Source organism: Garra rufa, chromosome 10 (assembly GCF_049309525.1).
Source record: "Garra rufa chromosome 10, GarRuf1.0, whole genome shotgun sequence".
Lineage (NCBI taxonomy): Eukaryota > Metazoa > Chordata > Actinopteri > Cypriniformes > Cyprinidae > Garra > Garra rufa.
In genome coordinates, this window is record NC_133370.1 from 34312274 (window position 1) to 34338582 (window position 26309).

The following is a 26309-nucleotide window of genomic DNA, read 5'->3' on the forward strand; positions in this document are numbered from 1 at the left end:
TCAAACCATTCTCAGAGAAATTTATCTGATATTATGGCATTAGTTGCATGCTAGTGTTTCCTGCACCAAAAAAACAACAGCCCAAACCATGATTTTTGCTGAAAAATTGCTCTTGTGCACCAGTTCTTTTTAGTGAGTTAGTTATTGTAGAGCCATGTTGTTTCACCCCAACTGATTTGGCTAAGTCAATTATCCATTACCAAAAATTGTATATTTATATAATATAATTATAGGAATAATTGGTTTAGCCAAATCAGGAAATATTAAGTAAATATTAAATTTACACTGCTGTTCAAAAGTTTGTGATCTGTAATGTTTTGTTTTGTTTGTTTAATTTTTACCGAAAAAACTGTAATATTGTGAAATATTATTGCAAATTAATATAGCATTTTTCTATTTTATTATATTTTAAAATATATTTTTCTTGTGATGCAAAGCGAAATTTTCAGCATCATTACTCCAGTCTTCAGTGCCACATGATCCTTCAGAAATCATTATAATATGGTAAATTACATTATTTATTTATTTATTCATCTATTTATTTTTCAGAATTTGTAAAAAAATAATAAAAAGAGCAGTATTTATGCAAAATAGCTTTTCAGAGAGAGAGAGAGAATGTTTTTTTATATTAATGATATTAAAGACTTGTTAAAAATTGTTAAGAAATATTTCTATTTTGAAATAATGCTGTTCTTTTGATCTTTTTTATTCTTCAAAGAATCAGCATATTGGAATTATTTCTGTAAAAAAAAAAGTGACACTAAAGACTGGAGAAATGGTTGGTGTAGTGGCTGCTGAAAATTTTGCATTTTTTCAGAAGAGTTAATTATATTTTAAGTTTTTTTTTGTTTTGTTTTTTTTAAGATAAAAATCTTTTACACTAACAATAAACAATGTGTCATCAATGTGAATCAGCATGACCAAAGTGCATTAAAAGAAAAAAAAACTGGATAAATCAAATCCAAAACAGCCTCCTCATGAACTTTGATCTCAAAAGTACTTTTCAAAAACATTTTGTATTTTCAAAATAATAATGTCTGTGTGTTTGTTTTCGTGTTTAAGCATAGCTAACACTAATACATGACTCTTTTAAAATTATTTATATTATTAAATACTTGTTTTTGCATGTTTTAGACTTGACACGCAACCTGGAAAAACAAAATGAGTAAAAAATAAATATTTGTACATGTTGTAGACCAGATGAAGACAAGGGACTATTTTAAAACAGATGTGCATAAAACAGTATAAAGTCAAACCATTTCATACGATGTTTAACGTTTGGTATTAGAGTTGTGTTTTAAAATAAGGTACCTTTGGAGTTTTTTCATCTTTTTTGTAACCATGTTTTGAGAATGACTCAAATACATTATGTTTCATCATCAACAGGAGAATATGGTATGTTTAAGCAAGCATTTAGCTAAACTTACTTAACCACCCTTTGCACAAACAGTGTTACAGCAGCTAAAAGTTCAATGCCCATAAAGACACTAAATGATTAGTAAACGTTTCCAAATATTTACAAATGATGAATAGTCTCAACTTTAGATTAGGTACTGGAAAAACATGAACAAATGGTTAGTAAATGATTGTAAAGATAATTCAGAATTTCAGGTCATTTGTGACACGTTTCGCCATTGAGATGACTGCTCATAAATGATAATGATTAATAAATTAATAATGGATAATAGGTTAATAATGATTAGTAAATGCTTATAAAAATTTACAATTGATGAATAGTTTTCGCTTTAGATCAGGTACTGCAAAACATGAACAAATAATTAATAAATGATTTAAGAAAAAAATTCTGAACAATAAACGATTATTAAATATATGACTTTTATGGACTGTAATTATGAGTTAATATTTTTGAAGTGCACATTTGTAAATGTAAAAATGAGCATTAGGTAATATGTAAACTGAAGTTTAATGACATTTGTGAGTACATTAACAAATAAACTTTCAAATAATCATTGTATAATAATTTCTGTTAAAATCATTCCTAGATTTTTAAAAAGTGCATGAGCATATTGAAAGTTTAATGACATTTGTAAACATTAGCTAATGATCTGTTAAACATTGTTTGTTAATGATTTATTAATGACCCTTTCATTTGAAGATTTTTAGAAAGTGCATATGTGAATAAACTAAGTGTATCACATTAATTGAAAATCTAATGACATCTATATTTACATTAAATATTGATTAGTAAATTAAGTACATTAGTAAACATCAACAAACATATTATCTCTTATTTCTGGCTATGTGAATATGTTAACCAATGATCTGTTAAGCATTATATAATGTTTGGTAATGATTTATTAATGAAAGTTATTATAAATTGTAAATTAGTCAAATCTAATTGTGAAGTGTGTGAACTGAAATCCTGATACAGAGTCTGTCCTGTTTATTGAGGGGATTCATTTAGGAGATGAATCAGGCTTGTGGAAAAACAAGCATATTTTTAGCAGTTTTCTAGCAGGGTATGTTTTTATTAGATCTGTAGTGTCAGCAAATATTTTAGATGTAAAACTGGACTATATCAAGTTTTAAATGAGACGAATATGCCTTATGAAATGAGTTTCAAGAGAAAATACAATACTTGTTATCTAGAGAATCCTTTATTGTGCCAAATGATTGTTTGGGCTTTTTAGATAAGCTGAGGATGTTGTGTGTCTAAAAAAAATAATGAAACATTATAAAGTGTGTACTGCATCTTGTGTTATTGATTTGAAGATATAAACTTGTGACATTTATTTATCTTTACCTTTATACTACTTGTTTTTATTTTGGAAATAAGTGCCTTTATAGACATCAAGAATAGGGACATACTCTGTAGACAAAGACACATAATTTGTACTTGTCTAATGAAAGGTTGCAGAGAAAAGAATGTTAAAAGGCTCTTCCATTACAGTGCTCACTTAAGCCACTAGAGGGAGGGAGAACACCACAGAATACAGTACAGGGTCAGATTCAGTGTGGGCGTTAGAGGCACACAATGCGGCACATCCAAATGGGTGAGCATTTGTCTCACTTGTCAAAGGAAGCTAAATCTATTTTTCATTCCTGAAAGACAGAATTGTTAATGCTTCAATGACCATTTTTGTTTCTAAAACCTTTTTCTTAGCAACACTAGTGTATTAACAATTTGGGGCAGCCATGGCCTAATGGTTAGAGAGTCGGACTTGTAACCCGACTTGTAACCCGAAGGTAACAGCAGTATGGCTGCCCACTGCTCCGGGTGTGGGTTTACGGTGTGTGTGCGCACTTGGATGGGTTAAATGCAGAACACAAATTCAAGTATGGGTCACCATACTTGGCCACACGTCACATCCTTTTCTATTCCTTGAAAAACAGCACTGAGATAATAAAACATCACTGGAAGTTTAAGCATAGTTCAATGCATGTTAGTCAGATGGCAGGTTATATTAGATATTAGACATTATTGGACATTGCAAGCCTAGAAAGCCTACTGTGTTTTACTGGTAGTTTGTTTTTTAAGGATATATTCACAGTCTTTATTTATTTTACTATGGTGAATGTAAGCTAAGAGTATCAGCTGCTTCACTACCAATTTGAATATTCCATTCAACTGCCACTAGAGGGCGAAAAAAGACAATCTAATGGTAAAGTCGGAGATGGTGGAAAAGTTCCTTCAGTCCACACACACAGCACAGCAGGAGGATGTTTATCATGTACAACACTAACACTAAAGTACTTTAGCATGCTTTTGGAAAATAGGTCGGTCCTGGTGCAGACAGAACGGTCCCCTTGTTTCTGATCTGCAAAGGGGCCTGAAATGTGTAAATACGTCCTTTCCTTTCCTTGAAAAGCAGCACTGAGATAATAAAACCTCACTGGAAGTTTAAGCATAGTTTGTTGCATGTTAGGCAGATGGCAGGCTATATTAGATATTATACATTATTGGACATTGCAACAGTGCCAGTGAACTTTTTCAGCAACCTTCGTTCCAGGAATAAGAATTAACCAAAAAAAAAAAGTCTTTAAGAGTTATAAGAACCAAACCAGCTGACTACGAAGTGAAACATTATGAACTTTGATTGGAGGAAAAGAAAAATAATAATCAGACATAAAAGGTAGGCTGTGAACTTAACACAAGATTTAAACCCAGTTTGAGTTTTGACCTTTAACTAGAGTGTATGTGACCGCCAGGATATACCCACTGGATATAATTTGTTGAGACTGGTGAGGATCTAAATGAGATGACTAATATTTTTAAACGTTTTTCTTTGAACTTCTGTAAAATTGACTGTTATGAATAATTACGTTAGATTTGTTAAATAATTATTTACATAGATTAACCCTAGAAAGCCTACTGTGTTTTACTGGTAGTTTGTTTTTTAAGGATATATTCACAATCTTTATTTATTTATTTTACTATGGTGAATGTAAGCTAAGAGTATCAGCTGCTTCACTACCAATTTGAATATTCCATTCAACTGCCACTAGAGGGCGAAAAAGACAATCTAATGGTAAAGTCGGAGATGGTGGAAAAGTTCCTTCAGTCCACACACACACACCACAGCAGGAGGATGTTTATCGTGTACAACACTAACACTAAAGTACTTTAGCATGCTTTTGGAAAACGGGTCGGTCCTGGTGCAGACAAGTCAGAACGGTCCCCATGTTTCTGATCTGCAAGGGGGCCTGAAATGTGTAAATAGTGTAAATATGATTGATGTTCTACTTGATAAGACAGAAGAACATTCTTTTCTTCATTCCTTGTGGAAAAGAGTCTGACCAATGATGAAGCAAATAACTATTTGGTTGCTGCAATTATTTAGAAGTTTTATTGATTAATGATTTCTTATTGGCCTTCAGAAACGCAGCTGAGGAAATGGATTTGGCAGGTTTCGTCATTTATTCCCCTCCCCATGTACAGTCTCTGAGATTATTTAGTGTTCAGCAGGCAAGTTATTCTCAGTTTGTTCAATTCATGTTTGCATTCGCTGACTTCGGTATCTTGAACCTCTGTGGAAAAAGTTAGATTAATTATAAACGGCACATTTCGACAGCTGCGCCCAGTTTATTTTGGAAAATTTTGTGAACCTGGGATGGGTTTCTTTGAACCTAACCCCTGTTATGAAAGGCACTTTAGGACACATTGTAATGACAAATCACATTAAATGGCTCTGTAAAGGGTATGAGGAAAGGAGAAACAACACTATTTTGATGATAAATGGCAAAGAGTGGGCAAGAACCCAGCGCTCTGTTGGTCTGATTGCTGCAGGGTTGCCTAAACATAAATGCCATGTATGGCAGTGTGATAGCATTAGTAAAGTTAGCAAATGTATTAAAAATAAAAGATGCTATGACACTGCTTACAAAGCTCCACTAGTGGTAAATACATTGGGCTTTATTTAGAAAGGTGTATGGCAGAAGGTCTCACAGCTCACATAGGGAGTTTGACTTCAGTTTTGAAGAATCTGAAGAATCATAGAGAATCTGTACGAATGACTGAAGACTTGTTTTATTTTACAGAAGCTTCTTATGTATCATGTGTTATAAAGCTGCAGAGAGTCTAAATAAATAAGAGAGAAGGAATAACAAAACCTTTCAGATTCAGGTTCATAGCAGAGCTATTACACCACTTTTATGCCTGACATGAGCCTCATGTTGCATGAATGAATGAATGAATGAATGATGCATTTGTATAGCGCTTTCATGTGTATTTCCGTACACCCAAAGCGCTTTACAATCATATGGGGGATCTCTCCTCAACCACCACCAGTGTGCAGCATCCACTTGGATGATGCGTCGGCAGCCACAGTACAACGGCGCCGTTGCGCTCACCACACACCAGCTACAGGTGGAGAGGAGAGAGTAATATAGCCAATTTAATGGAAGGGGATTATTAGGAGGCCATGATTGACTAGGGCCAGAGGAGGGAATTTGGCCAGGACACCGGGGTTACACCCCTACTCTTTACGAGAAGTGCCATGGGATTTTTTGTGACCACAGAGAGTCAGGACCTCGGTTTAACGTCTCATCCGAAGGACGGTGCTTTTTACAGTATAGTGTCCCCATCACTATACTGGGGCATTAGGACCCACATAGACCACAGGGTGAGCACCCCCTGCTGGCCTCACTAACACCTCTTCGAAAAACTAGTAAGAATCCCATTACTTTCTTCTGAAAGTTCAGTTAGTTATACCAAATACTGTGTTGACGCTTTTGCTACTAAGTGTATCCTTAAATAATATATATTATCTTTTTATAGTTGGCTTGTGATTTTTCTAATTTCGTCTTGGCTTTGAGCTCTAAATGCAGTTGTAGCGAAACAAAAATTGTTTTTATCAATAACTAATATCAAAATGTTTGAGACTTGCTCTCATCATTGTCAAATTGGTCTTACAAATGACGGAAAACCTGTCTGTAAATCTGTTTTGTCCGTTTTGGAAAAATGTTCTGTCTCATGAAAACTGAAAACTTTCTGAAAGCACTGTACACTGATGTGTGTTTCTGGTTTGCACATGTTGAAAAAGCTTTCCCTCATTATCATATGCTGTTTAACTTTCATATATATTTTAGCAGGTCTGCTGATTTATAACTCTCTTGTTTCACAGATAAAGATGTGGAGCCCCCAGTAAAAGTCAGTAAAGTCACTAATGTTTCTGTCAAATCCGCTGTGACCAAAGGTAGAATCTCTCCACCGTTCCTTCCGTTTTGGCAGTTATTGGGGATTGGTGAAATAATCAATGGGCTCGCTGGTGGACACTAACATCTTTAACACCCATTCCATCTGGGCTTTTTTTTTTTTTTTTAATAATAATCAAAATTTTACTGCACAGACAGCCAGTGGTATCAGCTGGAAATTACGGTGATGGGCGTCCTAAAATTTCTTCAACCTCATGTAATTCCTGGAACTAATGCAGCTTCTAGTTCATACTGTTTGGATTAGGTTGGGCATTAAGGGTTTGGCCTGTGGGCCATTCAGCGTGACCTTAAAGTTTCCAGAATATTGTGTCAAGCACAGAACCACCGGGCCTAACTGATGGTCTTGTGTTTCAGAGCCGGTGGTGGAGGGCCCTGTCTCCGTGGGACGAATAGTAGGCTCAGGTACAGCCTCACTGCAAAGAGTGCACTCTGGTCAACATGAGAACCCCACCAGGCCTGGTAGTCCTGAGATAATGTCCTTTAATACATTACACACGAAAGACCCTTTCACACCAAATGCAGTATTTAAACTAACAAAAAAAACAAACCAATACTGCAGGAACTATTTTTTTAAGATAATAAAGCAAATTCATATTAGAACAACAGGTGAAGCTGAATGATAGCCAAGTTTACACCAGCCGGGATAGATACCTGAATGGTCCCTTCGCTGTATGCTTGACAAGTTTCTAAAATAACAATAACAGCAATGTTTTGTTTGTTCTACACATAGAAGTAGCTGCATAAATGCAGGCTTAGTGAGCATAAGAGACTCCTTTCAGAAACAAAATATTTCCGACACTAGACATGGTAAATGAAACCAACCAAGTGAAACAAGAAATATTCAACACACAACACAAAATTGACAGCAAAAGTTAATTCTAGGTGTGAATAGCTGCATAAGAATCAATTGTTTCTATTCCAAATTTTGTATGTCACCCTTGGTGTGAAAAGGTCTGAATATACTGTACATGGGTCATTTACAGGATGTTTTTCCCTCCCATCTTATTTAAAAAAATTACTACTGAAATTTCAAGAAATCACATTTTCAGGTCCAAAGCACCGGGGCCATAATCACCATAGACTGTGAATTCCATTTATTTACAATCAGTATTCTTGTGCTTTTTGCCAAAATAATTTTTTAACTGAACTGAATTTGAACCAGTGTAAGTGTAAACAGTGATAAAGTCTTCAAGAGAAACTTATTTAAAACGTGGCAAAAAAGTGGTTAAAAGTTTTTATATGACATAATAATGTACTTAATGTACATAACTCAGATTTAATGTCTCCATGCCTGTAGGGCAGAATGTGTTGCTTATAATTATATAATGTAAATGAGTTTTTAACCTTCGTTTTACAACGACTTGCAGAACATATAAATCACAGTGATTTGCAGGCTGTCAATGTCACACTACTAAACCAAATTCGACTTACTAGACCTTAAAAGAGACATTGGGCCTCATGCATTAAATGTGCACATTTTGAGTAATTTGCGTGTAAATTTGAATAACCCAAAAAACTCTCTTCCTCATTCACAAATGCATAGTATACCTCAGATTTGATCGTTAAAACGTGCAAATACTACTGGTGCTCATAATAGACTAATGGTAAAAAAAGCAATCAAGCAAACATGCTGTGCAGTTATCCTTTTTATTCAATGAAATTCTTTAATGTAGTTTTGGGAGGAGTGGAACCATGTGTTTCAGTTAACTGCAAGAGCACATAAGCAGTGCTCTCCTTGCTCTGGCATCAGCTGTTTTGGCATCCTTCCAATGGCATCTCCTCAAATCTACCAACATAATTTAAGTATCTTGCCATTCATACTTCCAAGCACTAGAAGACCCAGTGGGGTTTATCAGAGCTCGAGATCAGGAGAGCAGATAGCAAGCCAAATTTTAACCAAAGTTTAACCTTAATTAAACAGTTAATGGATTTGTAAAATATTATTACATATAGTGTTATCAAAATGCAGTGTCATCACTTTGCCTAAAAGAAAACAAAATGGATTGATGTTTTATGGACCATTTACATGTGGTTAGGAGCAAATGTAAAATTTTTGGGTACCAACTAACATTTTGAAAATACGAACATGTCAGTTTTTTCCCCTGTAGTCCCACTTTACATCTCCGTGAAATTGTAAACAAAGACTTGGGGCACCATGTGAAATGGTTCAGGTCTGACCTCAGCAGATATCTAAGAGTTTGCTTGCTGGTGGTGGGTTATTGAGATTCCACTTCTCTACTGCTTCAGTGCCCCTCAGCAAGACCGTTAAGACACACTTGGAGGGTCTGTCGTAGCGAATGGCCAACTGCAAGTTGCTGTGAATAATAGCATCTGCTAAACGTTCCTTTTGGTTTCAGCAGTGGTCACTTTCTAACCAGTTCCTCCTCTCCATTCTGCAGCATCTGTTTGGAGACTTGAGCATCAGTGGAGTTCTCAAACTCTCCCTTTCCATGTCTTAGTGACATATGATAAGCATTGCTGTCCTCGCTGATGCTAATGAGAATGTAGCAGCTGAATTAATGTCATATGTTTTGATTCACATTTACCTGTTCATCAGTCCTTTTACTGAGCCCATTATTTCAGTCTGCTTGGTAAATTGTTGGTCTTTTGTTACATGTCTGTTTGTTTCTAGCTGCACTGCTCTGGCTATCACCGTAAGCATGCTTAAAGTCAAACCTGTTACTTTTGAAGAAATGAAGTAGGCATACTTAAGTATGCATAGCAGTCTGTTTTGGTTTACTGCTTTTTTCCTATTTCTCCCCACTCACACTTTTGTTTTTCTCCTTTTTTAAAAAAAAAAAAGGCTTAGCTTCATTGACACCTCATAGACACCTATGGTCTAATGAAGCTCGCATAGGTGGACAGCTGCTTTTTAACACATTTTTCCAGCTGAACTGTGGAATGTTTTGGCTGGTTTAATCTAATATCGCTACTGCTTCTACATACATTAAAATCCTTTAGATGACGACCTAACTATGAGAGATCTGTATGAATGTTAACGTATTATTAACATCTTTAGCTGTCTCAAAATGCACTAGACATGCATTTTGACAGGATGAAGGCATAACAAGAGAGGATCTGCATTTCCTTTTGTTTGGCTGAAGATGTTCTGAGTTAATGCTAATTGTCGTATTTCTCTTCACAGTGTTTGATAAGCAAGGGTTCTTGCTGAATCTGGACACAAAGCTGTAAGTATATTGTATTATACAATTCAACAAAAAAAAAGAAAAAATCCAGCTTCAAAAGTTATTACACTGAAATCAAAAGCAAACTGTCTTTTTAATTCATTTTAATTAATCAGTATATTTTAAAAAATGATATAAATACATTTATGATTTTATAATTTAACCACTTTAACACATTACATTTATGCTTTCTCTAATTTATTTCAATCGCCCTTAAGTGCTTAAAATAATAATTAATAATAAAAAAGTTTTTTAAAGAAACAATATACAAATTTTATTGCTGTTTCAAAATATATAAAAAAATCACTTTTAAAAGCAGAGGTTAGTAAGATTTTTTTTTTTGTCCCCCTAATTGGTGAATTTGCCATTACTCCAGTCGTTAGTACTCCAGTCTCCAGTTATTTTTTCCATATTTACAGGAAGTGCACTAAAACTTCAGTCAGTAAGGTTTTCAGAGCTTTATTAATGAAAACCTTTTTTACAGTTACTATTGTGACCGGTGGGATTAAATGGGTTAAGGATTCTTAATGAATAGAAAGTTCTAAAGAACATAAATTATGTGAAACACTTTTGTAATAGTATAAATGTATTTGCTGTCACACTTAATCCATTTAATGTGACTTTACAAAGTACACATTTCTTTAAAAAAAAAACTGAACCCTACTAAACCCTAAATTTTCGAATGGTGGCGTATATATCAAATGGTTGTAACGGTTATAAAATATAAATAAAAAGAAAATCTAGGGTACTAAGTCTTAAAAGCAATGAAGGCTTTTGACCTCATTCAGTGGCATCAATGTCTTTGCGCAATCTATTCCATTGACCTTGTGCGAGGTGTTAAGGTATGATGTATTATAGGTCTGTGTGTGGTAGGTATATGTTTACATTTCATCTTTGAAGCAGCCAAACTCTCAGACTCTCACCTCGCCCTAATTTCTCAGTGTTAAGTATCAGAGAAGACATGTCTGTCCACACCATGCACACATACAATAAGCAAAGCCTTCGACAGGTTTAGATTTCATTGACGCTGTGAGCAAAAACTGTCTGTGTGGTGCACTTCATCATTCAGCTGGCCTCAATCCACCATCCTCTCTGCTGCTTAAAGACTCAGAGCTGTCACGACAACAAAATACGACATTGTCCCATTGGGCCAGCCACTTCATCAAAATGAAGGCTTCAGCAAATAAGTGTCTTGTGGCTTTTATTTTAACCGTTGAAAAGGCACTTAGTGTAGGACAATGTGATTTGCCGTCGAAACCTGGGTCTTCGGTTTTTTATTCAACAATGTAATCTCAAAGATTGTAGTTTTTTAATGTGTTACTGTCACTTCCGAAGAGCACACAAAGTTTTCTGCTAACGATTTTTAATCCAATATTGAGACTCTTCACAGTTGCTTCTTTAGATGCCAATTTTACAAGGTGGTCCAGCTAGAATGTGTCTATTCCCACCCACCTCCAGTCTCTCATAGTCTTCTTTCTCACACACACACACGCACACACTGCCCACTGGCCTTTCAGACCTGACCTGTTTCCTCATCACCTGTTTATTTGAACTGCTCACATTGTGAGTTGCAGGTTATTAATGACACAGTTCAGGTGGTAGGAGCATGTCATCTGTCCCCATCCATTTAGAGGAATTCTCAATATATCATTATTGTTACAACGTTTTGATAAATTATACACTACCATTCAAAAGTTTGGGGTTAGTAAGATTGTTTTTAAATGTCTTTGAAAGAAGTCACTTATGCTCACTGCAGATTGCATTTATTTAAAAAAAAAACAGTAATATTGTGATATTATTGTGAGTTAAAATAATATTTTTAAAATGTCATTTATTCATGTTATGTCAAAGCTGAATTTTTAGCAGCTAGTCTAAAGTGCTCAAAAACCTTTCTTTTTATTATCAATGTTGAAAACAAGTTAAGTTGCTTAATGTTTTTTGTGGAAACTGAGTTTTTTGAATAGAAAGTTTAAAAGAACAGCATGTATTATAGCATTTAAATAGAGTGCTGTAATTTTTTGTAACAATGCTAGTCTTTGTCTTTGTCACATTTGATCAATTGAATGTGTTCTTACTGAATAAAAGTATTATTTTTTTATAGGATATGTATTTTAAAGGCCTGTATCGTGCAGGTTTTGTACACATATAGTTTGACCTAATTAAAATAAATACATTTAAACAAAACTTAAGTAAAGAAACTGAATTATTACAGTAAGGCATCTATAATGGAGTCAATAAACATTACAATACACAGTTTTTAAAAGTATAACCACAAGATTCTAAACATTACACTATTTATAATGCATAACTCTCTCTGAGCATTGTTTACATGGAGCAAGCTTCTGTCACGCATAACCAGATGTTTATTCATCTAGAAAAGTAGGCAACTTCATAGCTTCATAGAATAATAAACAGTTTTTATGGAATAATTCGTCTAAGTACTTCACATTTCTGCTTTTAAACAGCCCAGAACGCTGGCCCTGTTTAGTTCCATTGTAAGCGTGTAACCACTTTTAGCCTTTTTCCTAAAAAACTGATGGGCAAGTCAAAATTGTTTTCCGTGATGTTAACATCATGCTGTCTTTTAGAGTGCTTTTTGAGTTTAGAACATTCTTTCAGAACAAAAGTATGACATAAACACGCTCACTGTTTGTGCAGCCAGCAAAATGCATTGCATTCCTATTGTTTGACTGTTTCATTTATTTAACACATCAGCGATAAACAAAGTTTCTCAAAAGTAATCCGTCACATTCCGCTTTAGATGTCATTCCTCATGTGCCAGGCTAGATAAAAACAGTATACCTCAGATTCCCCATTTATGCTGCGTAATATTTCTCTCAGGTTTAACATTTACAATCCTGTCTAATTCAAATTAATACCTTCTCTTTCTTCTCCTCTCTAACTGCTACAGGCCTCTGGAGTTGATGTACAAGTATGGAAACCTCAGTGAAGGAGCCTGCAAACCTGGCTATGCAGCTGCCAAAATGAGTGCTATCTATCCAAAGTATGAACAGATTTCTTTTTTAACTTAAATGAAGAGGGTTCAACAATAAGCCCAACTGTTTTGCAAACTGAAACATTTTGGTTTTTCTAAAATGCAGTAGGTGAGGTTGAATTTATTTGAATAAACGTAATGATTCTTGGTAACACTTTACAATAATTAATTAATTAAATACACATGAACTAAGAATGAACAATGCTTTTACAGCATTTAATAATCTTAGTTAATGTTAATTTCAGCATTTACTAATGCATTGTTAAAATCACAAGTTGTGTTTATTAAGCTTAGTTAATGCACTGTGAACTAACATGAACAAATGATGAATGGCTTTAATTTTATTAACTAACATTAACAGATGAATAATTACTGTAAATAATGTATTGTTCAGTGCTTGCTCATGTTAGTTAATACAATAACCAATGTTAACAAATGACACCTTATTGTAAAGTGTTGCCGTTTTCTCCACCACAAAAAAAAAAATTTATCAAAATGGTAAATTGCAGAAAAACATTCCTAATGTTGAGTCCTGATACTTTCATTGAAGTCTATTGCAGGTTCACTGCTAGATGTGGTTGTATTTTGAGAAAAGCTATTTCATATTTCAAAGGAAGGATATTTGAAGATGGCAGATGGGATGGAAGCTTGGTTGACAGAATACAAAGAGGCTTTGACTGAATTTTGTGCCTTTTTATATTCATCTGTTCAGCTTTTTTAAACCTGCTTTTGTCCTTCAAGGCTTTGCGATATTGAGCTCTGTCGCCTACAGAATGAAGTACAAACTCTGTGAATTGACTGCCGCTTTGTTAAAGATTTACTGCTTTAGCTCTGATTTACTAAGTTCCTCGTGTTCCACTCTCCCTGGTTTCGGCCAAAACCATTCAAGAGACACTATGTCACTTCTCAGCTACGAAGCCCCTGAGGCCATTCTCATAATATCTCTGACTGAACAGAAAGCTGCTCCTCTGATCCTTTAAGTCCTTGTTAATTTGTGACCTACCACAACAAACAACCACTTCCGCATACTCGCCAGCTCCACAATGCGCCTGTTGTAACTCTTTTTGGATGTGGACAGTGATTCTGTCATTCTGTCATCCCTGTAAAGCAGCCACTGTAAAGGACTGAATGAGTCAACGTCTTCAGTTAGACTAAATCCTCAGAGCGCTTCGCGACCCTCAATGATGTCACACAACACTCAGCGACCCTCGGTGACGTCACAGGCTTTTGATGGAACTTTCCATCTTTGTTGGCATCCATATTCCAGCAAACACAGAACGTTCCCTGTAGGTTCTCTTTTTAATAACCTATAAAAAACGTTCTCAGAACGTTCCCTGCAGGTTATTTTTTGTTTTCATTTTCTAACCTAAAAAGAACCTTCCCAGAACGTTCCCTGCAGGTTATTTTTAGGTTTTAATTTTATAACCTACAGAGAACGTTCCCAGAACGTTCCCTGCAGGTTATTTTTTGTAGCCATTACCATGTAAACGAATTAAAACTTTGCAGATGACTCTGATTTTTCTAATGCTTATTTTTTTTTTCATCATAAACAAACTAGAATCTCATGTCCAAAATAAGCTTTTAATAAATTACATCAAAGTGGTCAAACCGCATTATAATGATAATATAATTTAAATTTTATAGCTAAAATAAGCCAAGGTTAAGTGTCTGAAAATCATATTATAAACACTGTTTATTTCTTTACTCCAGCACGCGCTTTCTCCATCACTCGCTTTCTCCTGTCCTCAACATAAAGCGGCGCGCTTGCATAATTTATAAAACTTATAATAACTTATAACTAATAAATATACGAGTGTAAATATTGTTATTTTAGGGAGATTTGACACGTCTTATTGAAGAAAACATAATGTTAACCAAGACGTTTTCGTTTAGTGACCAAAAGAGGGAAGCACATCATCGTTAATTCAGTGGTAAGAAACGAATGTAATGTTATCCTAGTTAAAGTCAAATAAATGTTATTCGTTTTTAATGTCTGTAAAAACTTAAAAACATTTTTAAAATCTAATATTTTGTTGAAGTCATGTAATTTGGTGCTTTAATAAACATAAAATCTGGGTTGTTTTATGACATGGTACATACATCTTACATTAACGAAATCTAAGATAGTATAGAATAATTTAGTCTCATTTAATGCTCCTTAAGATGGTTAAATGTGCTCTGATTATCTGTAATGATTAGACAATTGTTTAAAACAAGACATGGTGTGTAGTAGTGATTATTGAGATTCACACCCGTCCGCCTTCCATGCCGCTTACTCCGGGACATGGGAGTGCAGACGTGCAGAAGCGGTACTGGAGTGAAGAGGTTAGGAGAACCTTCTGGGAACCATCAGAGAACTTTCAGGGAGCCTTCTAGGAACATAAACTGGGAACGTTCTTAGAACGTTGCGGGAACGTTCCCCTAACCTAAAAAGAACGTTCTAGTTACGTAAAAAAAACTTTCCTGGCTAACCAATAGGGAACGTTCTTGGGAACGTTCAGGAAACGTTCTGGGAACCAAAAACTAACGTTCCCAGAACGTTCTGGGAACCAAAAATTGTTAGCTGGGTTGTTTCCTTCTCTTTAGGATAATTCTTCTGCTGGCTATTGTTAGCATTAGGGTTGCACGGTATACCGGTACTACGGTAGTATCGCGATACTGAAGCTTAAAAATACCCGCAGTGCCTTTGCATTTTTGAAATGGTAGTGTCGTCCATACGGTACCACCATATGATATGTTGTATGCACTGTTTAAAACGTTCGTTTGAACATGCACGCCAGCAGAAACATTACAAGTTGATTGCCAACATGTATTTCTGCTGTGCTTTGTGTAGTACAGGCTGTGTATACGCTTTATATGGTATTCAGTGTTTCCCGACGCTTCAGTTCAGTTTGAAATGAGAAGGTGCACGCGCACGTCGTTGTTCACGCTGCAGTTTATCAGAAGAGAGGGTCTGATTCAGAACGTCTGGCGTTACTTAAAAAAAATGGCAGCCCAAGAATCAATTATTAAACATCAAAACATTTTACTAGAAAGAATTTTCGTATTTTTATTCATTTGCCCACTTTTAGAACAGGTGTAATAATTCGTTTCTGGAAGCATCTTTGCAATCATAAATTCATTAACGTAGTGGTTTTGCAATTGGTTCTTATCAATCATTATATTTTTATATATATATATATATATATATATATATATATATATATATATATATATATATATATGTATGTATTTTTTAACATTATAAAGGAATACGTTTTAATATACAAGCTGCTAACTTGGAAATTTTAAGATATGGCTGCAAAAATGCTTGTGACAGTTCAGCAATATGACACGAAAAAGATGTTATTGTTTTGTTTCTGTGTTCAAATCCGAATCGACGTTGGTTTGGGCGAATCACTGATTCACTATGCCATTCATAAAAACGAGTCATTTGATTCACTCCTGAATGATTCAGCCGTTTTGAAATAATCGTTTGAACGACTCAGTGATTCAATCATGAACACTGCTGCCACCTGCTGGCGGTTTTAAGTTTCCCGTCATGTTCCATTCTTTTCCAACATATTTCTATATTCAGAGTTTTGTATTTAAAACATTAATCTTATAACATTACTTATGTAATTATAAGTACAGTCTAAATATATAAATACCACATTTAAATGTCACTCCATGAAGCTTCTGTGCAGTGCTAGATGAGTTTTGTTTACATGATTTCATTGATAACAATATCCAGCCATAATTCACATTAATGGAGTATTCAGAGAAAAATATTGCCTGTTTTCATTTACATCTTTTTATTTATGAAATTTTTATTCATTTTGTAGAATTGAATTTTAAATGAACAGAATACTGCACGGTATCGTGATACTTCAACTGGTATAGTATCGTAAGTCATTTTTATGGTATCGTGACAACCCTAGTTAGCATAAGTCATTTTTCCACTACAGCATGCCCGGTGATGATAAACATTAAGCATCACGGTTTGGTTTGTTCATGGATATTTCTCTCATCGCCATACGATTGTTTAGAAATAGCTTTTCCACCAATCAAGCAAGATTATTTTGGAAAGGATTTGAGCAGCTATCACAAAGCAGCAACTATCACACAATAGCAACAGCAATATGTAGTCCAAGTCAGATGGTTGCCCTGGATTGGTTTAAACAAAAGCTGACTAAACAAAAATATTAATTTCATGAAACAACTTTTTAAAGAAGAGAGAAAAAAGACATTTTGACAACATTCTTGATAAGTTCATGTTGCAGATGATGTGGTGTTGGTGGGTCCTTATCTCTCTTGAATCAACACAAGCATCGAAAGTCCCATAAAGCAGAGCAATGACTGAATTGGTGCCTGAAACTTTTTAACAGACCCCCCAATAAACGGCATATGTGTTAACAGTGTCTACAATGTGCCTCTAATTAACATGTGTGATGGATCAAGGTTCTCAGGGACTTTGTTTATATTTTGGGGTCAAAAGGCACTTCTGTCACATCATTACAACACAAATATTTAAGCGTTTTTATTCTGTGATAAATTATTTATAATGATGTTTAGGATTCATTGATTCAGTGTAGATATTTCCAGAATCATGAACTAAATAACAGTTGAAACATTTTATGTAATTTTTGAATGTATAAAACAGAGATAGGTATTGTACATGTTATAGGAATTTAAAAATTGCAGTCAGTAACTCTTAAGTATGTAGTAGTTTGTTTAGTATACTTAAGTTTCAATGTACAACAAATTATGATCAATTAATTTATAATTATAATATTTATATTATTATAATTATACATTTGATTAAAAACTTGAAAGTATATGTGGAAATTAACATGAGATTATTAAATGCTGTAAAAAAAAATGCTGTCATTTATTGCTTACCCTCATTCTCTCAGGACCTTGTTTCATCTTCAGAACACAAAATAAAATGTTTTTGATGAAATCTGAGAGCTTTGTTACCCTGTATACAGCAATGCAACTGACACGTTCAAGGCCCAGAAAGGTAGTAAGGACATTGTTAAAATAGTCTATGTGACATCAGTGGTTTAATCGGAATGTTATGAATCTATGAGAATACTTTTTGTGTGTGAAGAAAACAAAAATAACGACTTTATTATACAATTTCTTCTCTGCTATGTCAGAGTGTACCCCAATGCATGGTGTTTTAACGATGTCCTTACTACCATTTTCAGCCTTTACCACGTCTTAAAATGTCTTAGAAATATCTTAATTTGCGTTCCAAAGATGAATGAAGGTCTTACAGGTTTGTAATGAAATCAGGGTGAGTAATTATTGACAGAATTGTAATTTTTGGGTGAACTATCCCTTTAAGACTTTAAATGTGTCACACAGTATAATTTTACTTTCATCCGTGAATTTTCGTAGTAAATAATTTAATTGAATAGACAAATATAGATTTGAAAGTTTAATGTGCAAAACAACATTAAATTAGTGTTTAAATTTTTTTTAAAGGGATAGTTCAAAAATGAAATGAAAAATGTGTTTATCTGCTTACCCCCAGGGCATCCAAGATGTAGGTGACTTTGCTTCTTCAGTAGAACACAAACAAAAATTTTTAACTAGAACCAAATTAAAACGTGTGGCTCGTGACGATACATTGAGGTCTTAATACACAAAATGATCAATCTGCAAAAAACTGAACAGTATTGCGCGCCGGCTGATGTGAACATGCTCCATACAGCTGAACATTCCGTCGGATCAGAGGTAAATAATGATATAAATACTGTTCAGTTTCTTGCTCAGACCGATCGTTATGTGTCTCAAGACCTCAATGTATCGTCACGAGCCGCAGGGTTTAATTTGGTTTTGTCTGTGTATGTTTTTTTTTTTTTTAAGATTTGGTAACCATTGACTGCCATTATAAGACTGACAGACTGCAACAGTTTAAGTTAAAAAATTTGTTTGTGTTCTACTGAAGTCACCTACATCTTGGATGCCCTGGGGGTAAGCAGATAAACATCAAATTTTCATTTTTGGGTGAACTATCCCTTTAAGTGCACCACCACACATTTGGCGGAACCTTGTCTACCTCAGTAATCATTTGTTGCATAAAAAAGGGATGGTCCTATTAGTTAATGCCGACTTGGCATGTTCATCACATCTCTCTCCTTTTAGGAGTTACATTTTATTTGGGGATCCCTACAAGTGTAGGAAACCACCTGAAGCCATGTGAATCCCACCCTCTGTTAGTTCACCCCTGGAATCCACTTTATTTTCAACACCTCCACTCCTTTCCCAAAATTGTTTGTATTGGACTCTTAAATCAAATGTCTTGGTTGAACTTGAGCGGGCGGTTATGAAAATACAGCCCCCAGTGAGAGATAGCCATGAGGAAATGAGCACAATGTGCACAGGCCTCCTGTTCAGGACCCTTTATGACAAGCAGACGCCTGTCTGTCTTAAGGCCTGAAGCTCTCACCCAGTTATTTATAATGTGAGTAAGTCCGCACCCCACAAGCCACAAGTTAATTTATCACAGTTTGTTTTGGCAAGGTCTTGCTTTGTCTGCTTTTATCAGGTGATATAAAGAGAGGATCCGATGCAACGTTTTTTCCTTTCTTCTTGACATTGTCGGACATCCTCTGGCCTTAAGCAATTAGTGCATGAAATAGACACACTTTTATCAGAGTTTGTTAAACAGTTGCCAATAGCGAATCCCATTCATTTCCAAAACTTACTTCCTGCCGCTGCTCTTTGACATTTTCTTCAATTGACATCATCTTTGTCCTCACTTTCCCCCATATCAGACATTGTTGTCGATTTACGTGGTTTAAAAGCAAATGGAGTCCATCGTTACTAAAAACTTGTGCCACTTTCTGCTTTGGAATAAATTGTTGGGAAAGGGGTTTTGCTGCTTTTTTTCCCTGAAAAGCAGGACCTGTATTTTAAATGACCCATGTGTTCTCTTTACTGACCCATGATTAGTCTTTTAAGTTTTCTTAAGGGGGCCTAATTTTTTTCAAACCCTCTGTACCTCTCGACAAGCTCTCCTTGTTAGTCATCCCCCCAACCCAAACCAATCTACTGCAATTTTCTAGCTTAATCGTAAAAGACCTGCGAAAGAAGAAAAAAACTGAAAAATGATCCAATATCCTCATGTTTGTATATGAGTAATGAGCCTGTTGAGTTGGGAGGGTCATAAAAACAGACGTCCATCGTGTGGCCACACTTACAGAAGCAGAAAATAGGCAAGTTGGTGGAAAATGCATCTGCTGTCTGAGACTTACTTGATTCTTATTAAATTGAATCATTAAATGACCCCTGAAAGGGATGTAGTTTTTGAAAAATGTGGCTTCTGAAGGTTTACACTGCCTACCGGCACCGTTGAGCGGCTCAGTGTTCCACTTCCTGGATATTTCCCATTTGTAATGCTTTAAACGTTGTAGAAATGCCCTTTGGTAGCAGGCGGAGTAGATAAGCAATGACAGTGAGGATCTGCGGGTCAGAGGCACAGGCATTCATCGTTGAGTTTGCACATCTAGCCTTAAGAGAGGAGTGTGCTGGGAAATGGCCTCCGGGTAGGGTATCCCCTGACTCCTCTTGAGGAGGGGTGAACAGAGGCCTGGGTTTGTGATTGATTGGTGCTGGTTCAGCCACACTGTTTTAAACTTTAACCACAGGTCAAAGCAGAGACGAAGTCAGACCTCACAGACAAAAGCCCCTTTTGACTTCCTACGTCCTGATGTCCGGGAAGTAAATGTGTTGTTTGGCTATATGTTATTAGCCTGTTTGATATGGAATTGACACAAAATGTGCAAAATTTGCTGAGTTTAAAAATTTAATTTAAATTAGAAAAAAATACTGTTATTGATTTGAATGTTAGTTGTTCTTGGTAGTATTTATTATATTATGTTTATCATTCTTTCGCAGGTTTAGTAAGCCAGCTTCCATGTTTCTGGACCGAAACTTCAAGCGGCTTGCAAAAGTTACAAACTATTTACCTCCATTTGGATTCAAAACACAAGGTATGTATCCATTTTAAAATTAATTTGTCATAGACTTTCATAGACAATGTTGTCCAAATGCTTCCTTGTTTCCTGAAACAAATGGACTGGTTATTTTAATGAATACTAAAATTTAATGAAAAATTTTTTGAATCAATCTGTTGCATTTCAGAGGACTACATGGTATTTATTTTTAGTCCTGCTCTCACAGTTTTCTGAAAGAAAGAAAAATATATATATATTTTGTCCATAGCTTTTGCATTTTGGCCTGTTCCCACCCCTGAACGCATGTAATGTAGAGGACTATGTGGATTTTTTCCCCCCTCTTCTTTCATCTTTTATCCTTATAATAACCTCCAAATGTCATGGACATTTCATACATAAAATAATGGAATTTTATGTCCCGAACTAGGGCCCCCCCCCCCAGTCAGGGTTGCCAGGTTTCCACAACAAAACCTGCCCAATTCCTACTCAAAACTAACCTAATCGCGTCTTCAAGTTCACAATTAGATAATACCAATTTAGGTCAACCAATTACCAAGCAATGCTTAATTTTGTTCAGTCTGTGGTGTAAAAAGGTCACATTAGCAATTAAAGAAAAAAAACATGGTCAGGTCAAAGTGTATACTTGTATAATCCAAGTGGATAATTTTTGGTTCCAAATTTTTATCAGTTTTACTCGTAGTCCACTGTATGAAGAAGTTTGGGGTAAAATATGTCACTGTTTACTTTATGTTGCTCTTCTCACTTACATAAATGAACTATAGTGTCCTGCACCCACTGGTGAAAAATATGAGATATAATCTGAATAATTCTTGGTTTGACTGTGTGCATACAATTTCCAGTTGACTGTGGGCAATTTAGTCATGCTGCATGTCACATTTGTATAGACTGTGCTATTTCAGTTCACACTTTGTTGACCGTCAAATTATAATATCAAAGGAAACCATATGAAACAATTAAACATGATTTAGTTTCCATTTTTTATGTTTCTATTAATTTCATTCATTTCTGTTTTTGTTCCTTTAACTAGTTCAGAGCCCTGGTTTAATTATTATACAATAATACACTGGTCCAACAGTTATTTTCATCATAAATTCTATATGCTGTAAACTGTTGCTGTCTATTTTTCTTAATAGCTGTAGGATGCCACACTCATACCACAGGTTCAGGAGAGACTTATATCGCAGTATATTGAGCCAAACCTCTGTAATGTGTATGTGGCCAAATGCATTGCACAGTATGCAGACATTTATGTACTTCAGTGATGTGGGGGTTTTATTCCATTCAACAGAGAACAAGAACTTCATTCTACTGAGCTTTGTGAATGTATCAAAGAGAATGAGACCTTTGGAAAAGACCTGTAGATAAGGCAACGGTTCCTTGAAACCATTTGGTTGTTAATGTAATCCACCGTTGTCTGTTTGAAGCCTTTTTTTTCTCCCTCCATCTGAAAAGATGATTACATCTTAGATTTCAGCACGTTGTAAAATGTTCCAGTACTTGAGGGCAGCGGGCACATAAGGGTACCTTGAATGTAACCTTTGTGTTCAGTTAAGGGCACACGCATGAAGACTTTGAAAAGAGCAGGTCCCATGTTTACATTACACCTGGTGTTTGTTTGCTGCATGGATCGTTAGCCTAGCGTGACTTCACTTTTAACTTTATTCATTTGGAAAGGTTGATACGTGTGGTTCTTGAATAGAGCTTGACAAAGGTTCCCAAGTTGTGGGCCAGAAAGGCATAAAAATAGATGTCTTATTTCTGCACTACCAATTCCAATATAAGCGATCACTGTGGCCACCTATGACTTTGTGATTTCTACTCTTGATTACGTCGTCCTTAGTGGAAAACATTCAGTAGAAGCATTGCAGATGGTTGTGTGGACTGTAGGGTAATCCCGACAAACTTTACAGGCGGGAGAACTAAATACCTCAAAGGAGAATAAACCATTAGGGCTGTTTTGACCGTGAGTTTGGCCTTTTTAAGTGCCTTACAGTATTAAGTAGCCTCTTAAATGTCTCCAGTGACTCAGGATGAAGTGTCACTCTCAGCTACTTTGGTGAAGCTCCTAATACTCTCGATGAATTATGTTAAAATAGTTTATGACCGTGTTTGATCGTTTTTTTTAAACAAAAACATTACATGAAAGAAATGTGTCATAACTTGACTCGCACTCTCAGAAGTCATGTGCCATATGGTTTTGTGATATAGCCTTGATATAGCTTTATTTCAGAGCGTGATTTCCCCTTGCCAAAACAGTGTATGTTAAAGATGAGGGTCTCGTTTGTTTAAACTGCCAAGAGTGATACATAGCTGAAATCTTTATGCCGTTTATCTTAAAACAATTTGAACCTATTGCTCTTCCTATTTCTTTGCGAAACCGTGAGATACATATATTATATTTGTTTCTTATTCTAGTGTGGTCCCACCACTGTTTATGCAGTCTGTGGTGATGCTTGATGTGAGCCGTCACTACTCCCTAATGCTTTTTAATCATTAAGGTTAGAGTTTAGGGTCAATACAAATTTCAAGCTCTTACGTTATCTTTTGCGTTACACCAACTGTTGAGTTTATGGAGGGCAAATCAATTTACAGAAGGTTCTCACATGCGGTATTGTTGAAATCACAACCATTCGCTTCAAACCACAGAACTGCGTCGGTACATCCTATTATGTTTTCCTCTCAATAACATAGCGTCTATGCCAATAAAAAAGATAATCTCACATGTGAGCTCTTTGTTGTCAGAAACAGTAATGGTAGTCATTAGGGTAGATGCTTTCAAACCACCGGATGAGGAAAAAAAGAAAGAATTATGTACAGATGTAGATTTGGCGCCTCACACGTACTGCAAAGTGCCTAGCAGACCTCCCAAAGTGTTTCCCTACATGTTATGCCTTCTTGACTTTTGTTCATTGGAATATAGTTATAGTCAAAAAGGTATGATGGGAAAATGGGCAAGGCTGTACACATTTGTCCTCATTAAATTAGCTCTTTTCCAAACTGTTTGCCTGCCTTTGGACATTTATAGTATGCATACTGATGCTTTTAGGTAATCCAGTGGGTCACACTTAAGCACCCTTACTAGGAAATCCGGTGTCTTCACTGAAATCAGGTGACATAATGTGTGGCAGCCATAAATGTCTTCGAGGGTATGGGAGGAATGATCGCTATGACCAAACAGCTTTGTGAATTTACTGAGAGCATTAATTGAAGTCTTTGGCACAGGAATTTTACTTGTTTGCAAATGACATTCCACTTTTACAGACTGTTTTTTTTCAAAGTGTCAGTAACCTATTTTCAGTTGCTAATACAACTTCCAGGAGTGAATAACACAATCACACTCCTTCATCAGACCACCAGGAGTGTAGATGATTGATGAAGAAAATCATTTGAATCAGATCAGAGCCATAACCATCCCTTTGTTCTTTATTGTTATTTCTCTCTACAGAAAGAATCATAGATGTTATATTAACTGCCACAAAGACTTATGGACTGGGTCCAGATTTAGATAGGTAAGAATGTTGAAATGCCTCACTACAAATTAATTTGCTAAATAAAATAAAAATTGCATGTCCTAACCAGCTGTGATGCCATAAAAGTTATGCTCATTTTTATATAGAGTATTGTACAAAAGTTTGGGGTTATTACAATTATTACAAAAGTATCTTGTGCTCATCAAGGTTACATTTATTTGATTAGAAATAGTGTGCAATATTGTGAAATGGTATTCCAATGTAAGATAACTGATTTCCACAGTATATGTTAATGTCATTTATTTCTGTGATACCAGAGCTGAATTTTCAACATCCATTATTCAAGTCTTTAGTGTCACATTATCCTTCAGACATCATTGTAGTATTCTGATTTGGTTCCCAAGAAACATTTCTTAATTTTTTAATGCTTTACTGTTTAATACTATTTGTTGAACAGTTTTGCTGCTTCATATATTTATGGAAACTTATGTTTTTTTTTTCAGGATTCTTTAGTTAATTGAAAGTTCACAAGAACAGCATTTATTGAAATAGCAATATACAGTGGCATGCAAAAGTTTGGGAACCCCTTGCAGAATCTGTGACTGAAAATGTGAATAATTTTAACAAAATAAGAGAGATCATTCAAAGTGCATGTTATTTTTATTTAGTACTTTCCTGAGTAATATATTTTACTTAAAATATGTTTACCTATAATCCACAAGACAAAAAAAATAGCTGAAATCATTCAAATAACCCCCTTCACGAGTTTGGAAACCCTTGGTTCTTAATACTGTGGTTACCTCGATCTACGCCTTTTTTGTTTTTTGTTTTTTTGTGATGGTTGTTTATGAGTACCTTGTTTGTTCTGAACAGTTAAACTGAGCACTGTTCTTCAGAAAAATCCTCCAGGTCCTGCAGATTTTCAGTTTTCTAGCATTCTTTGCATATTTGAACCCTTTTTCCAGCAGTGGCTGTATGATTTAGAGACCCATCTTTTCACATTGACAATTGAGGGACTCAAACACAACTATTAAAAAGGGTTCAAACATTCACTGTTGCTCCACAAGGAAACACGATGCATTAAGAGCCAGGGAATGTGAACTTTTTGAATTTGAAGGTAAATTGTACTAATTTTGTCTTCCGGGAAACATGCATGTATCTTCTGTTGCTTCCGAAGGGCAGTACTAAATGGGGGTAAAAAAAGTTTATTTATTTAAAAATAAGAAAAATCTTCATCCTGTTCAAAAGTTTTCACCCCCCAGCTCTTAATGCATAATGTTTCCTTCTGGAGCATCAGTGATTGTTTGAACCTTTTTAACAGTCACTGCTGGAAAGGGTTCAAATATGCAAAAGAATTTGCAGGACACTGGAGGATTTTTCTGAAGAACAGGGCTCAGTTTAATTGCTCAGAAAAAACAAGGGACTCATGAACAACCATGACAAAACAAAAACAAAAAACATCTTTTAAAGTATGTTATTTTATTAAATCAGCTGGTTGTTTGAATTTTTTTTTTCGTCTTGTGGACTATATGTAAACATCTTTTATGTAAAATATCTTACTCAGGACAGTACTTAAAAAAACATGCATTTTGTACGTTCTCTCTTATTTTGTTAGAATTATTCAAATTTTCATAGATTTTGCAAGGGGTTCCCAAACTTTTACATACCACTGTAGTTACTTAATGCCGTGGCCTAACAATACGTCTGTTTGACATTTCAACAAAGGTGATGTCAGAATCAGATATAAATTTCATAAAATAAATTTAATTTGATGCCTGAGCTGACTGTCCAGTGTCTGCAATATCAGGTTAAGCTTGTCATTTTGTTTGCTGAATGTGGTTGTAAAGATGTATGCATTTTTTGTAAGTAATACTCTAAGTCTTCTCATATGTTCTCTTTGCAGTTTGAGTTGTAAAAGATGTATAATAGTAGGTAATGGCGGTATCCTTAGCAACAAGTCTTTAGGATCCCGCATCGATGAATATGACGTTGTGATAAGGTGAGTGTCCACAAA

At 35.2% G+C, this 26309-nt stretch overlaps 1 protein-coding gene across 4 annotated transcripts in view; it reads left to right on the top strand.

The window, feature by feature from the left end:
* st3gal3b (ST3 beta-galactoside alpha-2,3-sialyltransferase 3b) overlaps window positions 1–26309 on the top strand; it is a 70118-nt gene that overhangs the window by 15581 nt on the left and 28228 nt on the right. Inside the window, exons 3-9 of one of the 4 annotated variants that reach the window (XM_073848801.1) lie at window positions 6585–6656; window positions 7030–7134; window positions 9821–9863; window positions 12772–12864; window positions 20746–20840; window positions 24271–24334; window positions 26199–26294. In XM_073848801.1, coding sequence (XP_073704902.1) covers window positions 6585–6656; window positions 7030–7134; window positions 9821–9863; window positions 12772–12864; window positions 20746–20840; window positions 24271–24334; window positions 26199–26294 — 568 coding nt within the window. The remainder of the gene's footprint in view (window positions 1–6584; window positions 6657–7029; window positions 7135–9820; window positions 9864–12771; window positions 12865–20745; window positions 20841–24270; window positions 24335–26198; window positions 26295–26309) is intronic. The other 3 variants (XM_073848802.1, XM_073848803.1, XM_073848804.1) reach the window with 3 other exon arrangements.